This window comes from Crinia signifera, chromosome 2, assembly GCF_055691185.1.
Source record: "Crinia signifera chromosome 2, ASM5569118v1, whole genome shotgun sequence".
Lineage (NCBI taxonomy): Eukaryota > Metazoa > Chordata > Amphibia > Anura > Myobatrachidae > Crinia > Crinia signifera.
The window spans coordinates 313,280,973-313,302,785 of record NC_139218.1 but is presented as its reverse complement, the minus strand read 5'-3'; the positions used below and the strand labels follow the sequence as shown (position 1 = coordinate 313,302,785).

At 41.2% G+C, this 21,813-nt stretch overlaps 1 protein-coding gene across 1 annotated transcript in view; it reads left to right on the top strand.

Moving 5' to 3' along the window:
• Nucleotides 1-9,462, top strand: part of SIAH3 (siah E3 ubiquitin protein ligase family member 3) — a 98,320-nt gene extending 88,858 nt beyond the window's left edge. Inside the window, exon 2 of the mRNA XM_083168969.1 lies at nucleotides 7,559-9,462. Within this exon, the coding sequence (XP_083025095.1) occupies nucleotides 7,559-8,146 (588 nt within the window). The 3' untranslated portion in view covers nucleotides 8,147-9,462. The remainder of the gene's footprint in view (nucleotides 1-7,558) is intronic.
• The last annotated feature ends 12,351 nt before the right edge of the window (nucleotides 9,463-21,813 follow it).

Genomic DNA, 21,813 nt, shown 5'->3' with positions numbered 1-21,813 from the left:
TTAAAGACTGAGTTGTTACTTAGATATAACCCTGGATATTTTTGGCCAATAAATGATTGTCCAACCTTATTTTGAACTTATTTTTTGTGGTCACTGATACAACTTCGCCCGGAAGAGAGTCCCAGAGTTTGACAGTTCTAACCGTAAAGAAATTTTTCCTGCCCGCTGAAGAAAATCTTTTTTCTTCTTGTCTATACTCATGCCCCCTGGTCCTATTTTCCATTCTAGAACAAAAAAGGGATTTAGACAGTTCCTTGTGTTGGCCCCTAATATATTTATACATGTTGAGCATGTCCCCCCTTAGACGTCTCTTTTCTAATGTAAATAGTCCCAACTTACTTAGTCTTTCCTCATAGGTTAAATTCTCCAATCCCCTAACAAGCTTTGTTGCTCTTCTTTGTATTTTTTCTAATTCAGTGTCTGAGTATTTATAGTTTAGTAAAAGGTGCTAGGTATTCAAATCTATACACACACACACAATCTCCTATATTTTGCAAATCACACTGTATCTACTGATACGTCAACCGCTGTTACTACACCCCCCAACATGAAATATACAAACGTAGCTAATAAACCAGTTTCCTATTTCCCAATTCTCTCTCTTTACCTCCAAGTAAGTTATTTGTTAGGAGCTGATGACTTAATTGTGGTGCTTAATAGCGTCAGCTCTATATAGCTGTAGCACTTTGTATTATCAGCATAACAGATCTTTATGGCCAATTATAATCGGGTGCGGTAACCAGAAAGTGAGAGATTTTGGGAGAATTTTCCCATTTTTTTAAAGCGGCAATCAATTACATGGTATAATTAAACTGTTGTTTTTTTCTGTGTAAATGATTGCCGCTTAAAAAAAAATTGGAAAACTCTCCTAAAATCATTTTCTGATTCTCACACCCGATTACATGTGGCCTTTATTTTTAACATCAACTATCAGATACTTTTTCCTAGTGGATGTCTTTCTTCTGTACACTTTCAACTGTACTGATTGTCATTGTTTAAGGTCATCTGTTAAATTTAAAAATAAGAATTGCAGCCTATATTTCTGTATCTTTCTCTAATGAAACTTAAAAAAAAAGCAATTTAGAATGTATTTTGCAAAACCAAAGCACAGTAGCATTGTGGATTCAATCTGCAGAGATTTATAGTTTAGCACTCCATGGTGACAGATGTACTACTATGCTATTGCAAAAGCATATTATTATCATAATTACATAGCGCATGTGGTCAATCCAAACATCAAAAAGAAATGATTTTGTCAAAGCCGAAAGGAGACTTCTGTGCAGTTGCATTTGGTCTCAAAGATTGTAGTTATCTCTAAAGGAAAGTACATGAAGAAAAAAAAAAGATTTCTACAATAATCCTCCATCACTCATCTCCATCACAGAATTCTTTTAGTCATGAACGACTCACACTAACCAGCTCCTACAGCTACAGTGACATGATCCTCTATGGCTCCAGGTATGGAGATGAAAGTAAACAGCGGGGTACAAAGAATTGCAAAACATCTAGTGCAGTCTTCTGCATCAACAACATCCTCGTTCACAGATTAACTATAAAATATGACCAACTGCCCATCTTCAGGCTGCATGAACCATCAGGAAAGACCATCATTCAAAACACAAAACCAAGGACTTTTACGTAAAGATTATTATTTCCTTTATAACACAGTTGTTTTATTTTATATTGGATTGAGTATTATAAAATATTAGTATCTGGGGGCCGATGTACAAAGCCTTGGAAAGAAATAAAGTGCATGAAGATACCAACCAGCTCCGAAATGCAATGTTATAGGTTATATTTAAAAAATGACAATATAGTAGCTGGTTTGTTGGTACTGTGGACCTTATTCTTATTGACCTGCAAGCCTGCGAATTTTGCAGCCTTGTGCGTACATCAGACGCCACCTGCAGTGCTGGCCGGCAACCCAGCCCCCCCTCACATGCAGGACCCCCTGCATGGCTGCAAATGGATGATTTACATAATCATCCATTCCCAGGCCGGGAGAAATTGCCTTTCTCCAGCGCTCGCAGTTCAAAGACACCTATATAGTGACTACAAACTATACATGCGCAGAAATGCTCAACATAGGTCCTTTGTGCAAATGCACGGAGGACCGAAAGGATCTGAATAAGGTCCTTTATCTCTCTTGGTTTTATCATTCTACAGGGTGCAAGTCATCCCTCACTGATGCTGGGAGAATTAACTGGCCATGGTTTTACACACTGCAATCCTATCTACTTTGTATAGGAGTATGGAAGCTTTATACCTCAAGCTAAGAGGGTTATGAGTATTATGAGCAAGAGGTATATGTGTTATTTCATTCATATAGATGCATGTCACTATAGTCACCAGTCTTCCTCATTGTGACAAAACCTTCCACTGTAAAACACTCCAGGGCAGATTCAGTTAGATGCAGGTGCGTTAATCATGTGACATGGAAATGTGTTTTTTTTTTGCGGAAGTCTTATGGGATCATCGGATTGGAATTTGGATGTTATAATTTAGCAGGTGTTATATAGCTTGTGTATAAACGGAGAAAGTATGAAGAATCAGTAAAGAGATTGGTATGACCAAGGACAGTGGTGAGGAATAGAATACACCAGTGGTCCTCACCAGGAACCCCTGCAAGCCCTGCAAGGAAGTATGGACTCTTGCGACACCTGACTACCTGGTTGGATTCTCCAACTGGACTGACACTGGGATGAACTGTTGTAGTTGGACAAACTGTACAGTAGAAATGAAAGTCCAAATACCTCTAATGTGACTGAAGAATATAATTTCCAGAGTAGTTACCAGACTGAGCAGACTGGAGTTGAAGACTGAAGAATACAATTTCCAGTAAAGTAACCGGAGTGACCGGAATGGAGCTAAGACTTAAGAAATATAGTTCCAGTAATTAAATAATTTCCTACTGAAGAACCCTGTTATTTGCACCAAATCTGTGGCAGCGCCAGATGTGGGGCTACAGTGCAGTCTAAAATACAGAAAAGGTAATCAAACAGCCAGTGAGTCCCAGCTGGGGATGTTTGGCAGCACTTGGGAAGCAGTTGGTGTGGCTCCCCTATTTCACTTTTGACTGCGCTGCAGTTTCATTTCTGGCATAACTAACACTGTGCAAGAGTCATACTTGATGGAATCTGCTCCTTAAGGCCCCCATACACTTAGCTGATTTGTCCTAAGGACAAGTCGGACCAGTTTGCCCTTGAGTTAGCTCCCCGGGAGGCTCACATGCAATTTGGCACTCGATGTGCCATTTTTGCATGCAATAACTCACATGCAGGTTATTGCATGTAATCCTGGGAAGCTGCTGTGGTGGCGGAGGGAGAGATGCAGGGTCCAGCCAGCTGGTGGTGGCAAGGGGTGGGCAGCTTGTAGTAGTGGGCAGCGGGGTCCGTCTGAGCAGCGGTGGCAGCTGGGAGCTTAAAGCAACATTTTGCCGGGCAGTGGGGCGGGATGCGGCTGATGAATATTTTGAAATGACTGGCCAGACACTGATTGGCTTTCAAATGCCTACCTTTTGATGTTGACCTATTGACTGTTGGCCCTATGGTCCATGCCTATTTTTTTAATCCTGATCATTTATTCTGGCATTATTATTGTTATTATGATTTATTCTTTAAGTTTTGTATAGGACTCCATCCATCCTGTTTAGAAAAGACCACTTACTGTAGTGAAAGCATTACCCTGGAAAACAAAGGTTTCCGGGGAAACTGCAATTTAAAGCAGGCCTTGCATCTGACCCTCATACTGGGGCAGATGTATCAACCAGCGTTAAGTGCAAAAATGCACTTAACGCTGGTTAACTGGGGGGGGGATTACGTTTATCCTAATGTATTACTAGCGCACCTAACGTGCGCTAGTGACAGCCCGCCGAGTTACGCTCGGCGGGGCTGTCCCTGCACTCCCCCCCAGGGATTAACGGCCGGGGCGATGTATTAACAGCCTTCAAGGCATTAATTCGCCCCGGCCGCTTCGCCAGCTCAGGGCTATGTCCCCACTATGGGGACAACGCTAGCCCTGCGTCTGGCTTGGGCTGCGCTGGAGATCTCGCGGTTTTAGCGAGATCTCGCGCATGCCCAGAAAGCCGGCCAGGGGACGACGACGGCGAGTGCGCATGTGCGGGGCGGCGAGGGAGACGATAAGGAGAGCCGTTCACACTGGGGATAACGGCTCTCCTTATCAGCTGGGATGGGGTTAATACATCTGCCTATAACGTTTGCCCGCTTCTCCACGTTATGCTGGCGAAGCGGGAATCGTTATTCGCCAAACGTTATAGGCAGATTAATACATCTGCCCCAATGTATTTTATGTATTTTACCCTGTCTATAGTATCAAGCACCTACAGTACTAAGTTCATATATTTTACAGTAGGTCACTCTTCAGCACGCTGGGCATTTATAATGTGTATATAAAGTGTGTGCTGGAAGTTCTCCGCATTAAGAAAATAATGATAAACAAGTCCTACCTTGTCATTATTTGCTATTAGCTCCCCTCTTAAAGGTTAATGAATTATGCTAAAGCAATTACCAGATTTAATGGTTCACTAAATGTGAATGTTGAATCATCTCCATTTCTCCAAAGAACTAATGTATTGGAGTCAACATTTCCAATTGTAAATTTTAAATTCATTTTAAAGGGTATTTTAAAATCAGCTTCCTAATAGAAATATTTATAGTCGTAGAGAGCGTAAGTACGTTGACTCATGCCAAGAGGTTTAGGAGAATGCAAGAGAAAGTTCATTATTTTTAATTAGTGTAATTGCTAATGTTGCATTAAGAGTTTGGTTAGTGGAAGTAATTACAGTAAGTGTATTAGATGTGAGTATTGGCATTCATCTTTTGACATTATTAAAATTGCAGAGATGAAAATGTCCCTAGTGGTTTGCTGGCACTTCATTGTTTACCAAAGGGTGTTAAATTAATCATATTGTCAATGCCCAACAAGCAGGCAAAGAATAATTATATTTTAGCAAGTTTTTCTTATCTAGGGAATGTCTTGGATGGTGTTATTCTTATGTATCTGGCTGTGTGTATGTATCTGTACTGATTAATAAAATGAGATATTCTGTATAGAAAGCATGTACTTTACACTCTGCTTACCGTAATGGGAAGGATAAAGCACAAAGTATCTGCTTATGGACATCTATTATAATGAATTAGATAAACGGAGAAGGTCTGAAACGCCTATAAATAGATAATAATCTAGATCATTACTACAATGGATTTCCAGGTTAAATGTGCTTAATATGACACAGTTATAAAATATGAAAATGTAATTGTAAATTCAAATGAAACTTACTGTCTATTTTTTTTTTTTTACACCTAGGAAAGTACAGGTTCCAGACAACACACTTCATGATTATCATTTGGTAATTGTGTTATTACTCTTTTGAGCGGGATGTATTATGTATCACATTATAAATGTGATTCATCTTAAAACCCAAATTGCATGCATACCGGCTTTTATTATCTCCTTAATCATGAATAATCAAAAGAGTGATGAATTGCAAACAGAGGACTTTCAGCTTTAGACTCAATAGCCCTCCTACCGCATGTGCGCGCCATGGGTAGGGTTGGTTAGGATGGCCCTTCTGAGCTATATCTTACAAATATAACTGCTTAGTGTGTAAGCTCAATATTGTCAATAATGTGTGCTCCCGCACATCGTTAATGACTCCAACCCATCTTCTGTGCAGCATGTCCAGTGTTAACTATGGTGATATTCAATCCTTGCCGATTTTTGGCAGTCAGAAAAATTGACACCATTTATTTCCAGTCTAATTTACATTCAACCTATTCAGTCCAAGTGCCGATTTTTGTACTTTGGAAAAATTGTCACGGTTGGAAAAACAGGAGATCGGTGAAATACTCGCCAATCTATGTGTTTCAATCAAAAATGCATTTGTTTTCAACTTTTTTTACCGATGCAAAGTCCAACCTGCATTGATGGAAAAGGTGTCTGAAAATGGCCACATTGAATATGTAAGCCCAGGTTTTGCAGCTAGCTGAAAAACTGGACAACATTGAATAACTCCCCTATATTGTCAATGAGGCATGATAGCAGCGGGGCCAAGTGACGTCATTCAACTATATAGTTTTTGATATTGTTCAGTGAGGGTGATTCTAGTTTACTCTGTAAGATGCCATTTCCCCTTGCAACCATGCAAGGGGATGTGTCACTAAGACACAACCCCTCGCATGTGCCCGCAGCAGGAGAAATCATTCTATGGTTGCTGACCATTGAATGATTTCTCCTGCCTTTGCAAATATACGTTAGTGGAGATTGACTTCTATTTGCAGGCAGCGTGACGAAGACAGGGCAGGCGGCTGACATCATGGGATGTCAGCCGCTTGCCCCAGCACACCTTGTCCCTCCTGCAATCCCATGGGAACAGCCAGCGTTTTCAAGGGGATGCCCATGAAACGCTGGGCATTCCTATGGGCGACACCCGACTCTACTGTCCCATGCCCCTGGCCCGCATCACTCTGTGCAAATGGCATGGGGAATATGCAAGTCGAAGAAGCCATTCACCCATGGACCATGCACATGTGCATAAATCATTATGCACATGCACACAACAAAAACATCTCACACGGGGAACTGAATCAATCAGAATCACCTCCAGTGTGTATGTGCTATATCATTCAACCACGATTACCGCTGATATCATTAACGATATTGGCGGTAGAGCCTATCGGCTAATGTATATGGGCTTAAGGGTGATTTAAGGGTCATTTATCAAGAAGAAACTTTTGGACTAAGGATGCCTTGAAAAATGCTGATACAGTAGGTTACCGTGATTCCAGTTGGGGTACCACTTCTCTAGGATGTGTAAGCTTCTGTGGGTAGTCTTGTTTGATTACAGATGTATTAGGCATATATATAACTATATTGACCTACAGAGTTTATTGGAGCCATGGCACTACCACAAAAGAGTTTGCACTTGACATGCCTATACAAAGTAGTGTTCCTTGCTTTAACTAACCTATATATAAATTATATCATTTGGTTTTCAGCCCAAGGTCTAAAATACCCCTGGTCATTAAGGGGTTAACTCTTGCTCAATGCAAACCATTCATACAAAAATCTAATTTCATTTCAGACATTTCCTTTAGGCAATAATATATTTACCTCAGGCCTGACAGAAGGACTATGAAGAGGAAAGAACATTAAAAGCTATTGCAATCTGTTATCTAGAAAGGTTCTGTAAGATCATTTTATGCTTTATTTGGGTCACAGTATTTCTGTGGTATGCAATTAAACTAATTGTCATGTCATGCATCATATGTTTTCCTGATACAGACAGTTACAAATAAAATTAATTGTCTGCTGAAGATAACGGAATAGTAGCAGAGGCTTTATTGCGCTATTTTAGGCTGCTACAGCCACTGTGGGATCTAAGAGCTGGTTTTCTTGCAGCAACTGCTTTTATACACCTTTTTGTAACAATTATCATTCATTTTATGTTTATTTTATGTTCGTCTGCTTCTGTGCTCAGGGATTTCACTAAACATGAGTGCTATTGCCTACCTTCTACACTCATTTCTTTCTCTTTCAGAATGTTACAAACAGATGTGCAGTCCCTGAAGACTCCTCTCAACAAACCACACATCATCAGCGCCATGAAACGGTCCATGATCCACAGCTGACTTCATGCACTTGCCCTTTGTTTGCCTGTAAATGGAAAGGTCACTTGGAGGTTGTTATTGCTCATTTGACTCAAACACACACAATTAACATACTGCATGGAACAGAAATAGTATTTCTTGCTACTGACATGCATCTTCCAGCGCCTGTGGATTGGATCATTGCGCATTCATGCCTGGGCCACCATTTTTTACTTGTGCTCAGAAAAAAAGAGAAGTATAAAGGATACCCACAGTTTTTTGCTACAATGATGCTGATTGGCACACCGACACAGGCAGAGAATTTCAACTACAAACTAGAGTTGAGCAGGAACCGTAGGAGACTGACGTGGGAGTCGAGTCCCCGGTCAGTCTTAGACTGTGTTGACTCTGTGATTACAGACGGTGATTGCCTAGTGCTTAATGCCCCGGTGGCTCAGCTTTTTGCTGACAATGGAAGTCTGGCCATTGGAATAGCAATAACCGCAAGCAAACTTTGTTCTACTCAAGCTGAAATGTAATATTCTGGACATCAATGTATGGAATTACAAACTGAGTTATCTTGTCTGGGCTTGTATATAAGAGAAGGGATGCTTGGGAAGAAATTTATGAGTGATGTACTTAGATTTAGTTTCCGTGACAACTTTTTGAATCAAAACAAAATAATATATCCTGTGGTGAGATTTGTATGTTCTACACGTACCAATGTATATATTTATACATCCATATATATGTTTGCCTGTTTATAGATTTTATAGATATAAGGACAATATCAACATTACCCCTACCCAGTGGATAACGAAATTTGGAAAATATGCCAGCTTTATTCAGATATAATGTTGTCTGTATCTGGGGACAACATTCTGTTATAATGTTCTCTAACTAGTGTTGGGACTGATATTTTTATTATTTTTCTGATACGAGCTTAAGATTTTGGTGTAATTATAGGTTCTTGCCATACTCTACATCTTTGCTTAATTCTGTGTATGAAATTAGAAAAAAAAAATACATGTTCCATTTCTTTTTATCCTTTTTGTAAATCCCAAATTGATTGTTATTGTGGGAGAGCAAATGACTAAACTAAAATTATTATTTCAAATCCTTTAATATATTTGATCAATTAGTTAATAATTGTGTTAAATATTAAGACCTTTATATGGAATATTTGAACATTCAACTTAATAAATCAACAATTTAACATGCCATAAAAAAACATAAATAATAACAATAATAAAAACATTTAACATGCCATAAATTTACTTATACTGCTTTCACATTGCAGAAACTGGTATGGACCCGGTATTCTTAAATGGGACGTTAAAACGGGTCTGAACCTTCAGACCTTTCACATTGCAGGTGAAAACCGTTTTAAAAAGCATTTAATACCATTCACACATTCAACCCGTTTAACCCCCAAGGGACACGTTTCAAGCCATAGAAATAGAGCAGTTCACACTGCCTAAAAAACGGCTTGAAAAGTGTAGGACTCTGCTTTTTAAACGTGTTGAAATACCAGTTAACTTTAACCGGTAAATCAACTCTGGCACTTTCACACTGCAGCCTTAAACGTTTTAAAATGGAAAAAAAACGGCAATATACCGTTTTAAAAGTGCAGTGTGAAAGGGGTATAAGTCTCCCCACAGTAAAGAACCAGCATTAACAGGCAATACCTTAGCAGAATTTTCCCTGGTCTTGGATATGTTACAAGCTAATGTCAGTATGAATTGTTTTTTATTTCTCTGCATTATGTACAGTTTGAGAACCTTAAATAAATAAAGAGAATTCAAAGGAAAGAGAACTTAAATACACAATAAATCACTGCATTTTGTATTTTGAACATGAGTACATTTATTTGAGTTTCAGTGTAACATGTAATATTTGTATTCTGCATTTTATGTGCGTGTTTGTAAAGATTTGGACTACACTCAGACTACTCTAAGAAAATAGTTACAGGGCCTAATTTACAGTCAACATTTCAGAGTTTTATTGATTCTATATTCAGTTCTTATCCTGAAGAAAGATTCATTTAAACTATGAAATGTTGACTGCACTTTGAGCCTTGTAACTACAGTACTCTGTCAGAGTAGCCTGAGTTTATTCCACATTTTTATAGGTTCACCTCAATTACCAAGCATCACATCAAGTACTTTACACTACCAAATTATGATTGAAGCACCAACGTGTTTATTTACTCCATTTAAAAATATACAGAACTGTTATATTTTAGACAGTAAGCACCTGGTTGTACAAAACATTGCTGTTTATTTACCAGCAAGAAATTTGTCTCTCCAGGCAAATTTGCTCAAACCCCAAGATTATTATTAAGCATATAGCAACCTTTTGAGGAACACAATATCCTATCCTTTCAAGCCAACAAATCCATAACAGACACGATTAACAATGGGGTAATAGTTATCGATATATAATAAAGAGTATAGAAGTTTTGTTTGTGTACCTGCGCACTGAGTGATGGTTGTGACTAGCTGCAAACACAGTGAGATCTGACTAGGACCCCATTAATTTGAACGTATAGATATCACAAGTTAGTGTTGCGCTCTGTCTTAGTCATATGGGTTATTTACAGTGGGAGGAATGTTTATGTTGTATTTATAGAATATTAAGAATAACACAGTGGTATTCTCAAATTGCTTTTACTTAAAAGGTGGTGAATGATCAAAACAACATTCAATGTTCATAAACGTATTCAATAGCTTTCAGCTAGCAGATCTTGTAGACCTGTGTCACGGTCTGTACACCAAGCCCTAGGCTCGTGTGAACAAGCTTTCAGGCAAAACGCGCGTCCAGGGAAGGTATGACCGTCACGGATGGGAGGCTAAGGTGCCGATAGAAGAAACATGGAGCTCTTATATGCTAAGTAAAATCTATATAGTCTAGTATTCCTTTACCCTGTATTTGAATAGGCTGTATCTCTGAAGGTGCATATATACACAGTATATATATATATATATATATATATATATATATATATATATATATATACTAGAAAAAGGGATTTACTGACTACAATTCTTTTTCTGTGGGAAGAGGCCCCCTTATTATATAAGAATTATATTGTCTACAAAAGATTACATGTCTATATGGAGAGATATATATCTCATTAGCATTCCCTATTAAGGGATTCCTATAACCTTCAACCTTCATTGTGTTCAGCTCCTGATTGATCTCCTGCGCTGGTTATAACCAACAGGGGTGATACTGGATGCCGAATTTCAACAGCAGATCCCGAAATCTTTCTTCTACTGCTCTCAACACTTGATCTAAAAAAAAAATCAACACTTGATCTAAAAAAAACTCACCCCCACATTCGGTTCGTTCACTGTCCGAGAGACATATGGCCAGACAGTAGGAATGATTTGAGACTCAAGAGAGCAGCTTTCTTTGACTATACTCCTCTCTGTCCCCATTGTAAAATTGTAGAATCTTACCTCCAAGCTTTATATGTATTTACATAGCACCGGATAATCCTATGAGTATGTGCCAAAAGATACCACAGGATCTCATACTGTGGTAACCCATCCGTAACAGTCACCTGAATATCATCTGCTATATTTTGCCAAAATTTTAATTGCACAATCACTGAACACATAATTGTTAATTATATATATATTTTACACTTTTGTCACTCCAAATAAATATCAGCCAGGCAATCGTAATGCTTCATGGGAGAATATCCCCACGATGAGATAATTTCTGACTGAGGCTGATACACTTATAATTTTTTACTAATAATTTTTCACTAATAATTTTTTCACCAATATCCTCTATTAATAAACCTTCAGATGAAGCTAACTGAGCGTCTCTCTCTATCTTCTTTACTGAGTGACAGATATTTTGATGTATACCCGTGAGTCCTATTTTTAATGCATATCATTAAAGAACAATAGATTTTAATAAGTTGTGCCCCAACAAAGAGAGTCATCTTTTTCTTCTGTGAGTTTAAGTTATAAGTTCATACAAGATTTATAGTAACTTCAACACTCTGAACTTTAGATGCTTATTTTATTAATTTCTTAAATTATTTCACTGATTTATTCCTATGTATTAAACTTATAAGAATTCAAAACTACTGTCCACCTCAAAAAAAGGTGTAGTAGCTCATAGGTGCCGATTCTGTGGGGCCCGAGCACCCACGGACATTGATGAGCACCCACGGGCCCGAGTCCTGCTGCTGGGCCGCCATATTAACTTTCTAATTTGCGGCTGCAGCACCCACATTGCCAGACTCGCCACCTGGGAAACAGTATGCCGGGAAGAGTGTATTCTATTTGCAGAGTACCTGCACTGTGGGGCAGGGGCGGAACTACCGCCGGTGCAGACGGTGCAGTGCACCGGGGCCCAAGGGGTTAAAGGGGCCCGGTGCTGCCGCCTGCTCGGCATGACAGAGTTCCTTGTTTTTGTTTTTTTTTATATATTGTGCATGGCGGCCATGGCCGCGCGCGGCTGGCAGGGGCCCGGGGTACATGGCAGGGCAGCAGGTGCGCGTACACGTGGGGCAGACATGGATGCAGAAGCAAAGGCAGCAGCGCCCTGCATCCATTCTGTCCGGCGGTGATCGTCCTCCTTCCAACAGGCAGCCAATCGCAAGGCTGCCTGTTGCTGCTCTCAGTCTTGGAGCCTGACAGGAAGTGAATTCCTGTCTGCTCTGAGGCTGAGCATGGAGGGCTCCAGGAGGAGGAGTGCCGGAGCGTCACAGACAGCAGCAATGACAGCCACTGCCATGCCAGGGGTAAGTTACTTGGAGGGAGTGGGGGGGGGGGGCGCATTATACATTGCTGAATCATTGGAAATTATACTGTAAAGGGGGGGGTGGGGTGCTGCATAAAACTTAAAATAAAACGGAAGCTGGAGGCAAAAAAATATGTTAGCATATTAAAGGGGGGTGGGGGGTGGAGGATGCCGAAGAAATTAACTAAAAATGTCATAGGGGCACAAACCCTAACCCTCCCAGCCTAACTAACCATACAACTCCCTTCCCCTGCTGCCCAACTGTAATTATACACACCCCACCCTCAGCCTAACCTTAGTTATACACACCCCAGTAACCTAGCCCTAACTACACATCCCCATAGACTTAACCCTATATATACACCCCCTCCACAGCCCAACCATTCACCACCCACCTGCAGCCTAACCCCACCCATCTCCCTCCCCACAGCCTAAACCTACCCATACTCTCCCGCCCATAGCAGTCTATAGCACTAACCACGCAGGCACACACCCCGCAGCCTATAACCCTAACCACACACACCGCAGCCTATAACCCTAACCATACACACACCCCACAGCCTATAACCCTAACCATACACACACCCCGCAGCCTATAACCCTAACCATACACACACCCCGCAGCCTATAACCCTAACCACACGCACTGCAGCCTATAACCCTAACCATACACACACCCCGCAGCCTATAACACTAACCACACATACACACCCCGCAGCCTATAACCCTAACCATACACACACACCCCAGCCTATAACCCTAACCATACACACACCCCGCAGCCTATAACCCTAACCACACATACACACCCCACAGCCTATAACCCTAACCACACATACACACCCCACAGCCTATAACCCTAACCATACACACTGCAGCCTATAACCCTAACCATACACACACCCCACAGCCTATAACCCTAACCAAACACACACCCCACAGCCTATAACCCTAACCATACACACACACCCCACAGCCTATAACCCTAACCATACACAAACACCCCACAGCCTATAACCCTAACCACACATACACACCCCGCAGCCTATAACCCTAACCACACATACACACCCCGCAGCCTATAATCCTAACCACACATACACATCCCGCAGCCTATAACCCTAACCACACATACACACCCCACAGCCTATAACCCTAACCACACATACACACCCCACAGCCTATAACCCTAACCATACACACTGCAGCCTATAACCCTAACCATACACACACCCCACAGCCTATAACCCTAACCATACACACACACCCCACAGCCTATAACCCTAACCATACACACACACCCCACAGCCTATAACCCTAACCATACACACACACCCCGCAGCCTATAACCCTAACCACACGCACTGCAGCCTATAACCCTAACCATACACACACTCCGCAGCCTATAACCCTAACCACACATACACACCCCACAGCCTATAACCCTAACCACACATACACACCCCACAGCCTATAACCCTAACCATACACACTGCAGCCTATAACCCTAACCATACACACTGCAGCCTATAACCCTAACCATATACACACACACCCCACAGCCTATAACCCTAACCATACACACACACCCCACAGCCTATAACCCTAACCATACACACACACACACCCCGCAGCCTATAACCCTAACCGTACACACACACACCCCACAGCCTATAACCCTAACCATACACACACACACACACCCCACAGCCTATAACCCTAACCATACACACACCCCACAGCCTATATCCCTAACCACACACACACACACACACCCCGCAGCCTATAACCCTAACCATACACACACCCCACAGCCTGTAGCCCTAATCTTATGCACACACACATGCACACTGCAGCCATCTTTGGCGCACACTGTTCACATTTTGAGTGGGGCGGGGGGCCCAAAGAATATTTTTGCACCTGGGCCCACTGCTCGCTAGTTCCGCCTCTGCTGTGGGGGCATATATGTACCTGTACTGTAGGGACATTTATGAACCTGCACTGTGGGGGCATTTATGTATGTGGAACTCTGTTGCTGTAATTTGAATATTGGAGACAACTGTGCTCCGGTAATATAAATTGGTATTATTTTGTGGCCACACCCCTTCCCCATGAAGCCACTCCTCTATATTTTTGGCTTGAGCACCCACCAGCAAAAACATAAATCGGCACCTATGTAGTAGCTATGTAGCCCCCAGTAGCTCCATAAAAACAATCTGCAATTACTGTACATGTCATGTTACTCTACAATTTACAGACTACTCTCCATAAAGGTGGCAAAAGTCCCATGGAAACATCTCCAACCACTTTATAAAAAGTACCAAAAGGCACAAAGTATTTGTCGTGGCAGCACAGATTACCAATAACTCTCCACAAGAGCAGGTAAACCTACAGAATTTATTTAAAAAGAACTGTAACCCCAAAAAATTGCTAGAGAATAATACATGGGCTATAGGCACAGAAAGGATTGTTAAATACCAATAAAAGCTACAGTACATTACATTTCAATGTATTTCACCCAAAATAGCTTTAAACAAACTAAAGAGCTTTTTTTGCCATCCTCAACATTTTAAAGACTTCCATACAAATACAATGTATACAATGTTTCGACTTTAGCATTTGTGGAGTCAAAAAGGGTACGCTACTGAAAAAGGTAAGCCATTTTGATCCTCGTCTGCAGAACCTACTATTTTATTGTACACATCAGCATCATTGCACTTTAGCTGGCAAATTTCAGGTGACATTTATAAAATGAAATCTAAATTAACACTATGACATGTATAACACAGTAGAACCCATCAATCGGGGTTATCCAGACCGCACTGCGCAGCTGGGAATTTGCAGGACAGGTGATAATGGATAGACTGCGCATGACTACAGATCGTAGTACACACGCACGATGTATACCTGCAATAAAATTCATCACATTTTTTTCATCGTTGGCTGAATACAAGTTGATTGACAGAGCCAGCATTTGAGGGAGGTAACCTGCCTTTTTCTAGGAATGACAGGAAAAACGCAGTTGTGCCCAGGCATTTTCAGGGAAGGTGTGTGATGTCAGCTGCAGCCCCAATCAGGCTGTTTCTATCGCAGCCACTGAGTTAGTCCTGGGCTACACATAGACTGCACACAGTGGAAAAATCACATTCGATGGTATCATGCTTACTTGGCTCTTCTGTGTGCATACATGCAGGAGTTATATGAAATAAGGTTAATCAGAGGCCCGGTGCAGGGAAATAAGACACGGGCATGGTGCAGGATTACAGGAAGAACAGACAAAATGCTTACAATTGGAGAACACTGATTTTTGATTGACAAGGTGTAGAATGAAAATAATGACTGCATATTAAAATTGACTGATATTGGAAAGGTGAATATTGAAACCGGCAGGTACATGGAATGGGTAGCTTGAACCAATAAAGTATAACAGTGTTTAAATACAGGTAAAAAGTCCAAAGATATGACAATGATGGAATAAACAAGGAAAGTCCGGATTTAACAAAGGTCACAGGAATGCAGACTTACCATGAAATCTTGTCACCAGGCAAATGTAGAAGCAGACTGAAGAAAATGACGAAATGGCTGAAGCAAAGCCAAATAAACAGGGAATCACCTAGAACAGGGGTTCTCAAAATCAGTCCTCAGTTCACGTTTTCTTGGTCACCCGGCAGGTGCACAGGTGCATTCATTACTCAATGAACATTTAAATAGATCCACAGGTGGAGCTAATTATTTCACTTGTGATTCTGTGAGGAGACCTGCAAAACATCCACTGTGTGGGGTCCTAAGAACCAAGGGCCTTATTTCGGTTGACACATTCCCCTGCGTGTCCACACAGGGGAGCGATGTTTTGTGATTGCGCATGTGCATAGACAGTTATGCACATGTGCAGCCACTGTGTGCAAACGTCCACAGCGAATAGATTATTCGCAGGCGTGGGGTTGCGGCATGGGGGATTCGGCCATGGGAATGCGCAGCATTTCATGGGCGTTCCCATGAAAACATTGGGTAATTCCCCAATGACGCGGGTGCGGGGGTGGGGGGGTGGGGGTGGTCAGCTGACTTCAGCAGATGTCAGCTGCCTGCCCAATTCCCGTACAGGCACTCGCAGATGTAAGACACCAAAGATGTGTCTTAGATATGCAAGCGCTTGAAAAATCATATGATGTTGTGCCTGCATGCAAGGCTGTGAATGGATGATTATGCAAATCATCCATTTGCAAGCCTGCAGGTAATTGCACCATGCGAGGGGGCGAGTGGCTGTGCAGGCAGGGAGCAGCGACTGGTGGACCTTGTGAGTCAACCAGAATAAGGAGCCAAGTTTGAGAACCTGTGACCTAGAAGACTAAAATTATCTGTACAGGCATGATAGTGAGCCGAAACTAAATAACAATTCCCAGCTGCTCATGATTAGGCAATTAACCTTCAGTATCATAGTGGAATCTGCTAGACAGGCCATTGGCAGAGAGTGTGACACCTAAAGGCAGGGCGGAGATGCAATGCAGGGAAACTAAAATAGTTCAGGCCTACATAACATATGGTCCGCAGCCCTAGTGGTGGTGGTGGGGGGGCGGCGCCATGGGGGCACAGGGTCATGATACAGTGATCTTTGAAAGCCGGAGGCAGGCTGTGGCTGCTCTCCGGCCCCTCTTATTCTGCTGCTCTGCTCCAGCCTCCCCCTGCACAGGCAGCGGCTGACAGCCGAGTGTCAGTACAGAGCGGCTGTTGTGGGCAGCCGGAAGCTGTCAGAAAGGGAGATTAAAGCCTGTCTGTGTCCATGGGAGACCTGGTGCTGTGTGTCGGGAGAGCCAGCACTCAGACTGCGGAGACCAGGCTCTTTATCTGCAAGAGAGAAACCCCTTGCACCCTTCCTCCCCCATATCTCACTCTCTCCCTCTTCTCTCTCCTTCTCCTCTCTCCCCACTTTCCTCTGTCCCATTCCCTTCTGCCAGTGATGCCTGTCATGCTTTCACATCCATTTCAAACCCCTGCCCCCCATCTCTCTCCCTCCCTCCTCTCTCTCTCTCTCTCTCTCCCTCCCTCCTCTCTCTCTCTCCCTCTTTTCTCTCTCCTGCTCTCTTTGTCATCTTGCCCCCTTTCTCTCAAACCTTTCTCTCACACCCCTCCATCTCTCATGAGCATAATGAGCATATCACCCCCTGACAACGAGCATAGAAACCCCAGGCAACAAGCATATAGGTAAAAAAAAATGGAATTAATGTATGGGGGAGGGAGAAAATGTTATGGCTAATCACTGATGGGCATAATTTTTGCAAGCCATTTCCAAGCCTTGCACATTGATTTGAATTCTTGCACAGGGCAGGATTTCACTCTGTCTGGGCGGTGATTACCTGTTTGTAGGGTTCTGCAAATTATCAGGGAACCGATCAGATCTGAATAACCCCATAATGATCCAAGTGAGAAAAATGGCTGTTTTCATATCCTCTTTGCATATACAGTACTCATTTGCTTTATCGTTTTTCAGACAAGCTAGATCCATCCCATTCCATTATCATTATCACATTCTTCATTTAAAAAAAAGTAGTGTCTAATTTTTCTTTATTACTGTCAAAATCACTAAAAATATTTTTTAATGCAGTCCCAAATCCTTGGAAAATCTATATGAGTTAGGATATTGCATAATATGCTGGCACCAGCCTTACTTAAAATATGATGATCACACAAATAGTTCATTATATAATGAATTTTTTTTTTTTTTTTAATAGAGAATACATTTAAAAAATGCAAAACAGAGAGAAAAATAGACACAATCTCTCAGTGGGGCTCATTAAAGTGCAGTAATGGAGTAGTGTACATCACAGTTTGCCACAAGTGACTTAGAAAGGGCAAAGCATTTATTTTTATACAAAGTCGTTTTCCCACTGCCAGACCATAGGGAACCCTCTCTCTCTGTAGAGCTACATCGTACATACTACACTTACGTTTCTTACATATAATTTTGTGAAAATACAAGAGTTGCACACTATACAGAATTGCACGCATCATACGAATACTATTTAAATTTTATATTTTTAAACACAATTTCACCCATGTTTTGGTGTAACTTACATCCATCCAGTTAGCACACTGGCAGCACACTGGATTTGCTTTCGGTACTTATATATTATCTGGGCGCCCGATTTTTTCATTGCATGCCACTACTTAAGGCATGCGATGCGATGCGATTTTTCATTGTAAAGACCCGATTTTTCATTGTATAGTCAACCATGGGAGATTTCATACCCCCACTATCCAACTACGCATGGAGTTGATTTTATATAGTGTGGCGAGCGCAGCAAACCACAAGCCCGAAGCATGGCGAGCGCAGCGCGCCCCGCGAGGGGACGCAGATTACTTTACATGTATTCTGCGTCCCCTCGCGGGGCTCGCTGCGCTCGCCACACTATATAAAATCAACTCCATGCGTAGTTGGATAGTAGGGGTATGAAATCACCCATGGGTGACTATACAATTAAAAATCGGGTCTTTACAATGAAAAATCGCATTGCATGAATTGTATGCCACTATATTACATGTGATGCGATGAAAAAATTGGGCGCCCAGATATTACATAAGTACCTTGCTTTCTTACTGTATACAAAATCGATAAATGTATATCATGCCATAAAATGAAATAAAGCATTACATGCACTAACACTGTGCAACTGTTCATTTACTTTCTTACTTGACATATTTCTGAAGTGCAATATGGAAGAGAACATGGGTATCACCCAAACAAACCAGGGCTAATTATGCCTGCATTTATGGAGCTGTTTTGTGTGAGACTTACTTGCCCTGCAACTTTTATTTTATACGTCGCATTTCCATTGGCCTAACAAAATCGAATGCTTTCTGATCTAAAAATACCATCAGAAGTCAGATTCAAATTACATTGAGAGCATTAAAGATGCATGCCATTACATTGGCCAAGTTTAGGGGAAGAGTTGGACATTGTAACATCTGAATTTGAGCAATATTTTTCCAGGTGCTAAAATCGTCTCTTATGACATCCCGTTCCTGGTGGTGAAAACATCAGCGTATTTAAATATGCCTTCTTAAACATGATTTCATTTGATTGATTAGAAACCATTGTGGACTCTGTTTTTTTTTTTTTGGAAGGGCGATTCTGCATCTTTGGATTAATTCTGCTTCAAATTAATTTCCAACTTCTAATATTGTGTTAACATTTCAAAAAAGTACTACTTATGTAAACTTTCTGAATCTATATAAGCAGAGCCTAATATGATAATGCTCTACACAATATTGACCAACAGGTACTCTAAACCCACTGATTGCAACTTCTTTTATTGGATTTCATAGCAATCAGCAGATTAACTGGTTAAAAAGTAGGCCAGCCAGTCAATATCAGTGTTGTAATTGATAACTTAGTCTCCTCAGAAAAAAAAATAGGATCAGGACACTCATTCCTTTATACTCCCTTATAAGTTATTAGATTTATAATTTTACCTTAATGTAATTTTTTCACTGAAACAGGTTGCCTAGGTTGTGGGTCATCAGCATTAAATTGCATAAACAACAATGTTTGCTCTGCCAAACATTGGGCCTTATTCTGGTTGCGGCGGACAAACGTACGTACGTTCCGTATCAGCGTACGTTTACCGTACGCTGAGCGAAAGTCCACCCACAAAACATCCGCATACGGATGGCCACAAACACCGACAAAGGGGAGTGGCGTACACTTGAGCGTACGCCACCGTACACGGATGGATCACCGCTTATACACCGACAACTGGCGTACAACAAAGCGTACACCACCGTTTACGGATGGGACTCTTCCATTTTCACACCGACATCTTACGGCTATCTGAGCGTTCACCACCTTGTACGGACGGGTCTCGCCTGTTTTCAATGGAAAACTCAGCGTATGTCACCGATCGTGAGAGTTAGCGTACGTCCGTGCATGCTGACATACCCTTAATATTTATGGCCCTCATAATCTAGCCTTTCAACTATGATTAAGACAATTAAATGATTTATTCTAATTGTTATTCAATTATTGTTTTATGTATTTTTATCAAAATGAAAAAAAAATTGTTTGTATTCGAGTGAAAACGTTGACACATGTCGACTTGTGTAGATTGAGTGTGCTGCTGTTTAAAGTATATGAAAACACTTACTGAATGTGTGTAAATGGTTACCAAATAACTACCTTGGCATATATAAGCAGGTCTTAACTAAAATGAAACCAACCTTTACATGTAGAGAAGTGTAGAAAGATATGCTTCCAATGTGTTTGAGGGCTGTGTGTGGCTTGCAGGTAGTGAAATAATGGTTTGGACTTAATAGGCTGCAGCAGTGCTTATTACATTCAGGTGTATGTGTTTGAGTAGTAATCAGCGTTAATTAGCAGACCCAGGCGTCCGCTCTCATGCGGTATCTGTAGGGGTGGTCTGGAGGTGGCGGCCGCTTGTTTTGTGTCCGAAATGCACGTTGCTTTCGCCGATCGAGCGGTTGTAGCAGCGTACATTTTTTGTGCACACCCCCGTGTACGCCCATGTTTACGCCCAGTTTTCCTCATTATTTCGGCCGCTCCCCTCAACACGCCCCTATGCCGCCCACAATGACCGTACTCTTGCGGACAGGTTTTTTCGCACGGAAACAACCGTCCGTGAGCGTTGTGGAGTCGTCGCGCCTGCGCATTGCGGAAGGTACGCATGCGCAGATAAAAAAAAAACCCGGAACGTACGCTTATGGCCCAGCCGCCCGAACCAGAATAAACCCCATTGTTGTTTATGCAATTTAATGCAGGCTGATGGAGTAAAAAGATTGGGCAATAATGGTTAGGTTGAAACACAGTATGGTATTGAAGGTATATTCTCATATCTACCTCATGTTGAAATATGCTTAATGAGAAAAAATGACTGCTATTGATATAAATTTGTCCTGTTTATTACCAAATCAGTGTCAATTGTGCATTCATATTTAAAAGTCTAACCTAACAGTAAGGTATTGTAATTTAATCTGATTACTTTTAGGGAAAGTCAGAAGTGATTCTACTAGATTCCCGTTTAGTATAATACATTTATTGTAATCTGCATTGTGAATTATCTTGTGTAATGTGAATTGCCTACATATATGTGTTAATTTCTTTTCGAAATACATTTATTCATAAATACCTACAAAGAGGAACCAGGGAATAACACCTAGAATACTTACCTATTTATCATAATTGAAATACTTACTTGAATATTGCACAAGAAATACCTACCTGGTTGTCACATTAATATACAGTATTTTAAAGAGGTCCAAAGTGACATTAACAGTTTAGTATATTTTTGTTAGATACACTACACTAACTCAAATATAATTTTATGTTTTGTATTGAATAGTATGTTAGGTATTAGTTTAGGTCTGGTATTTAACATCATTAATTTACATTTTTTTATGTCTGTTTTATCATTTAGTGTTATTAGTATGTATT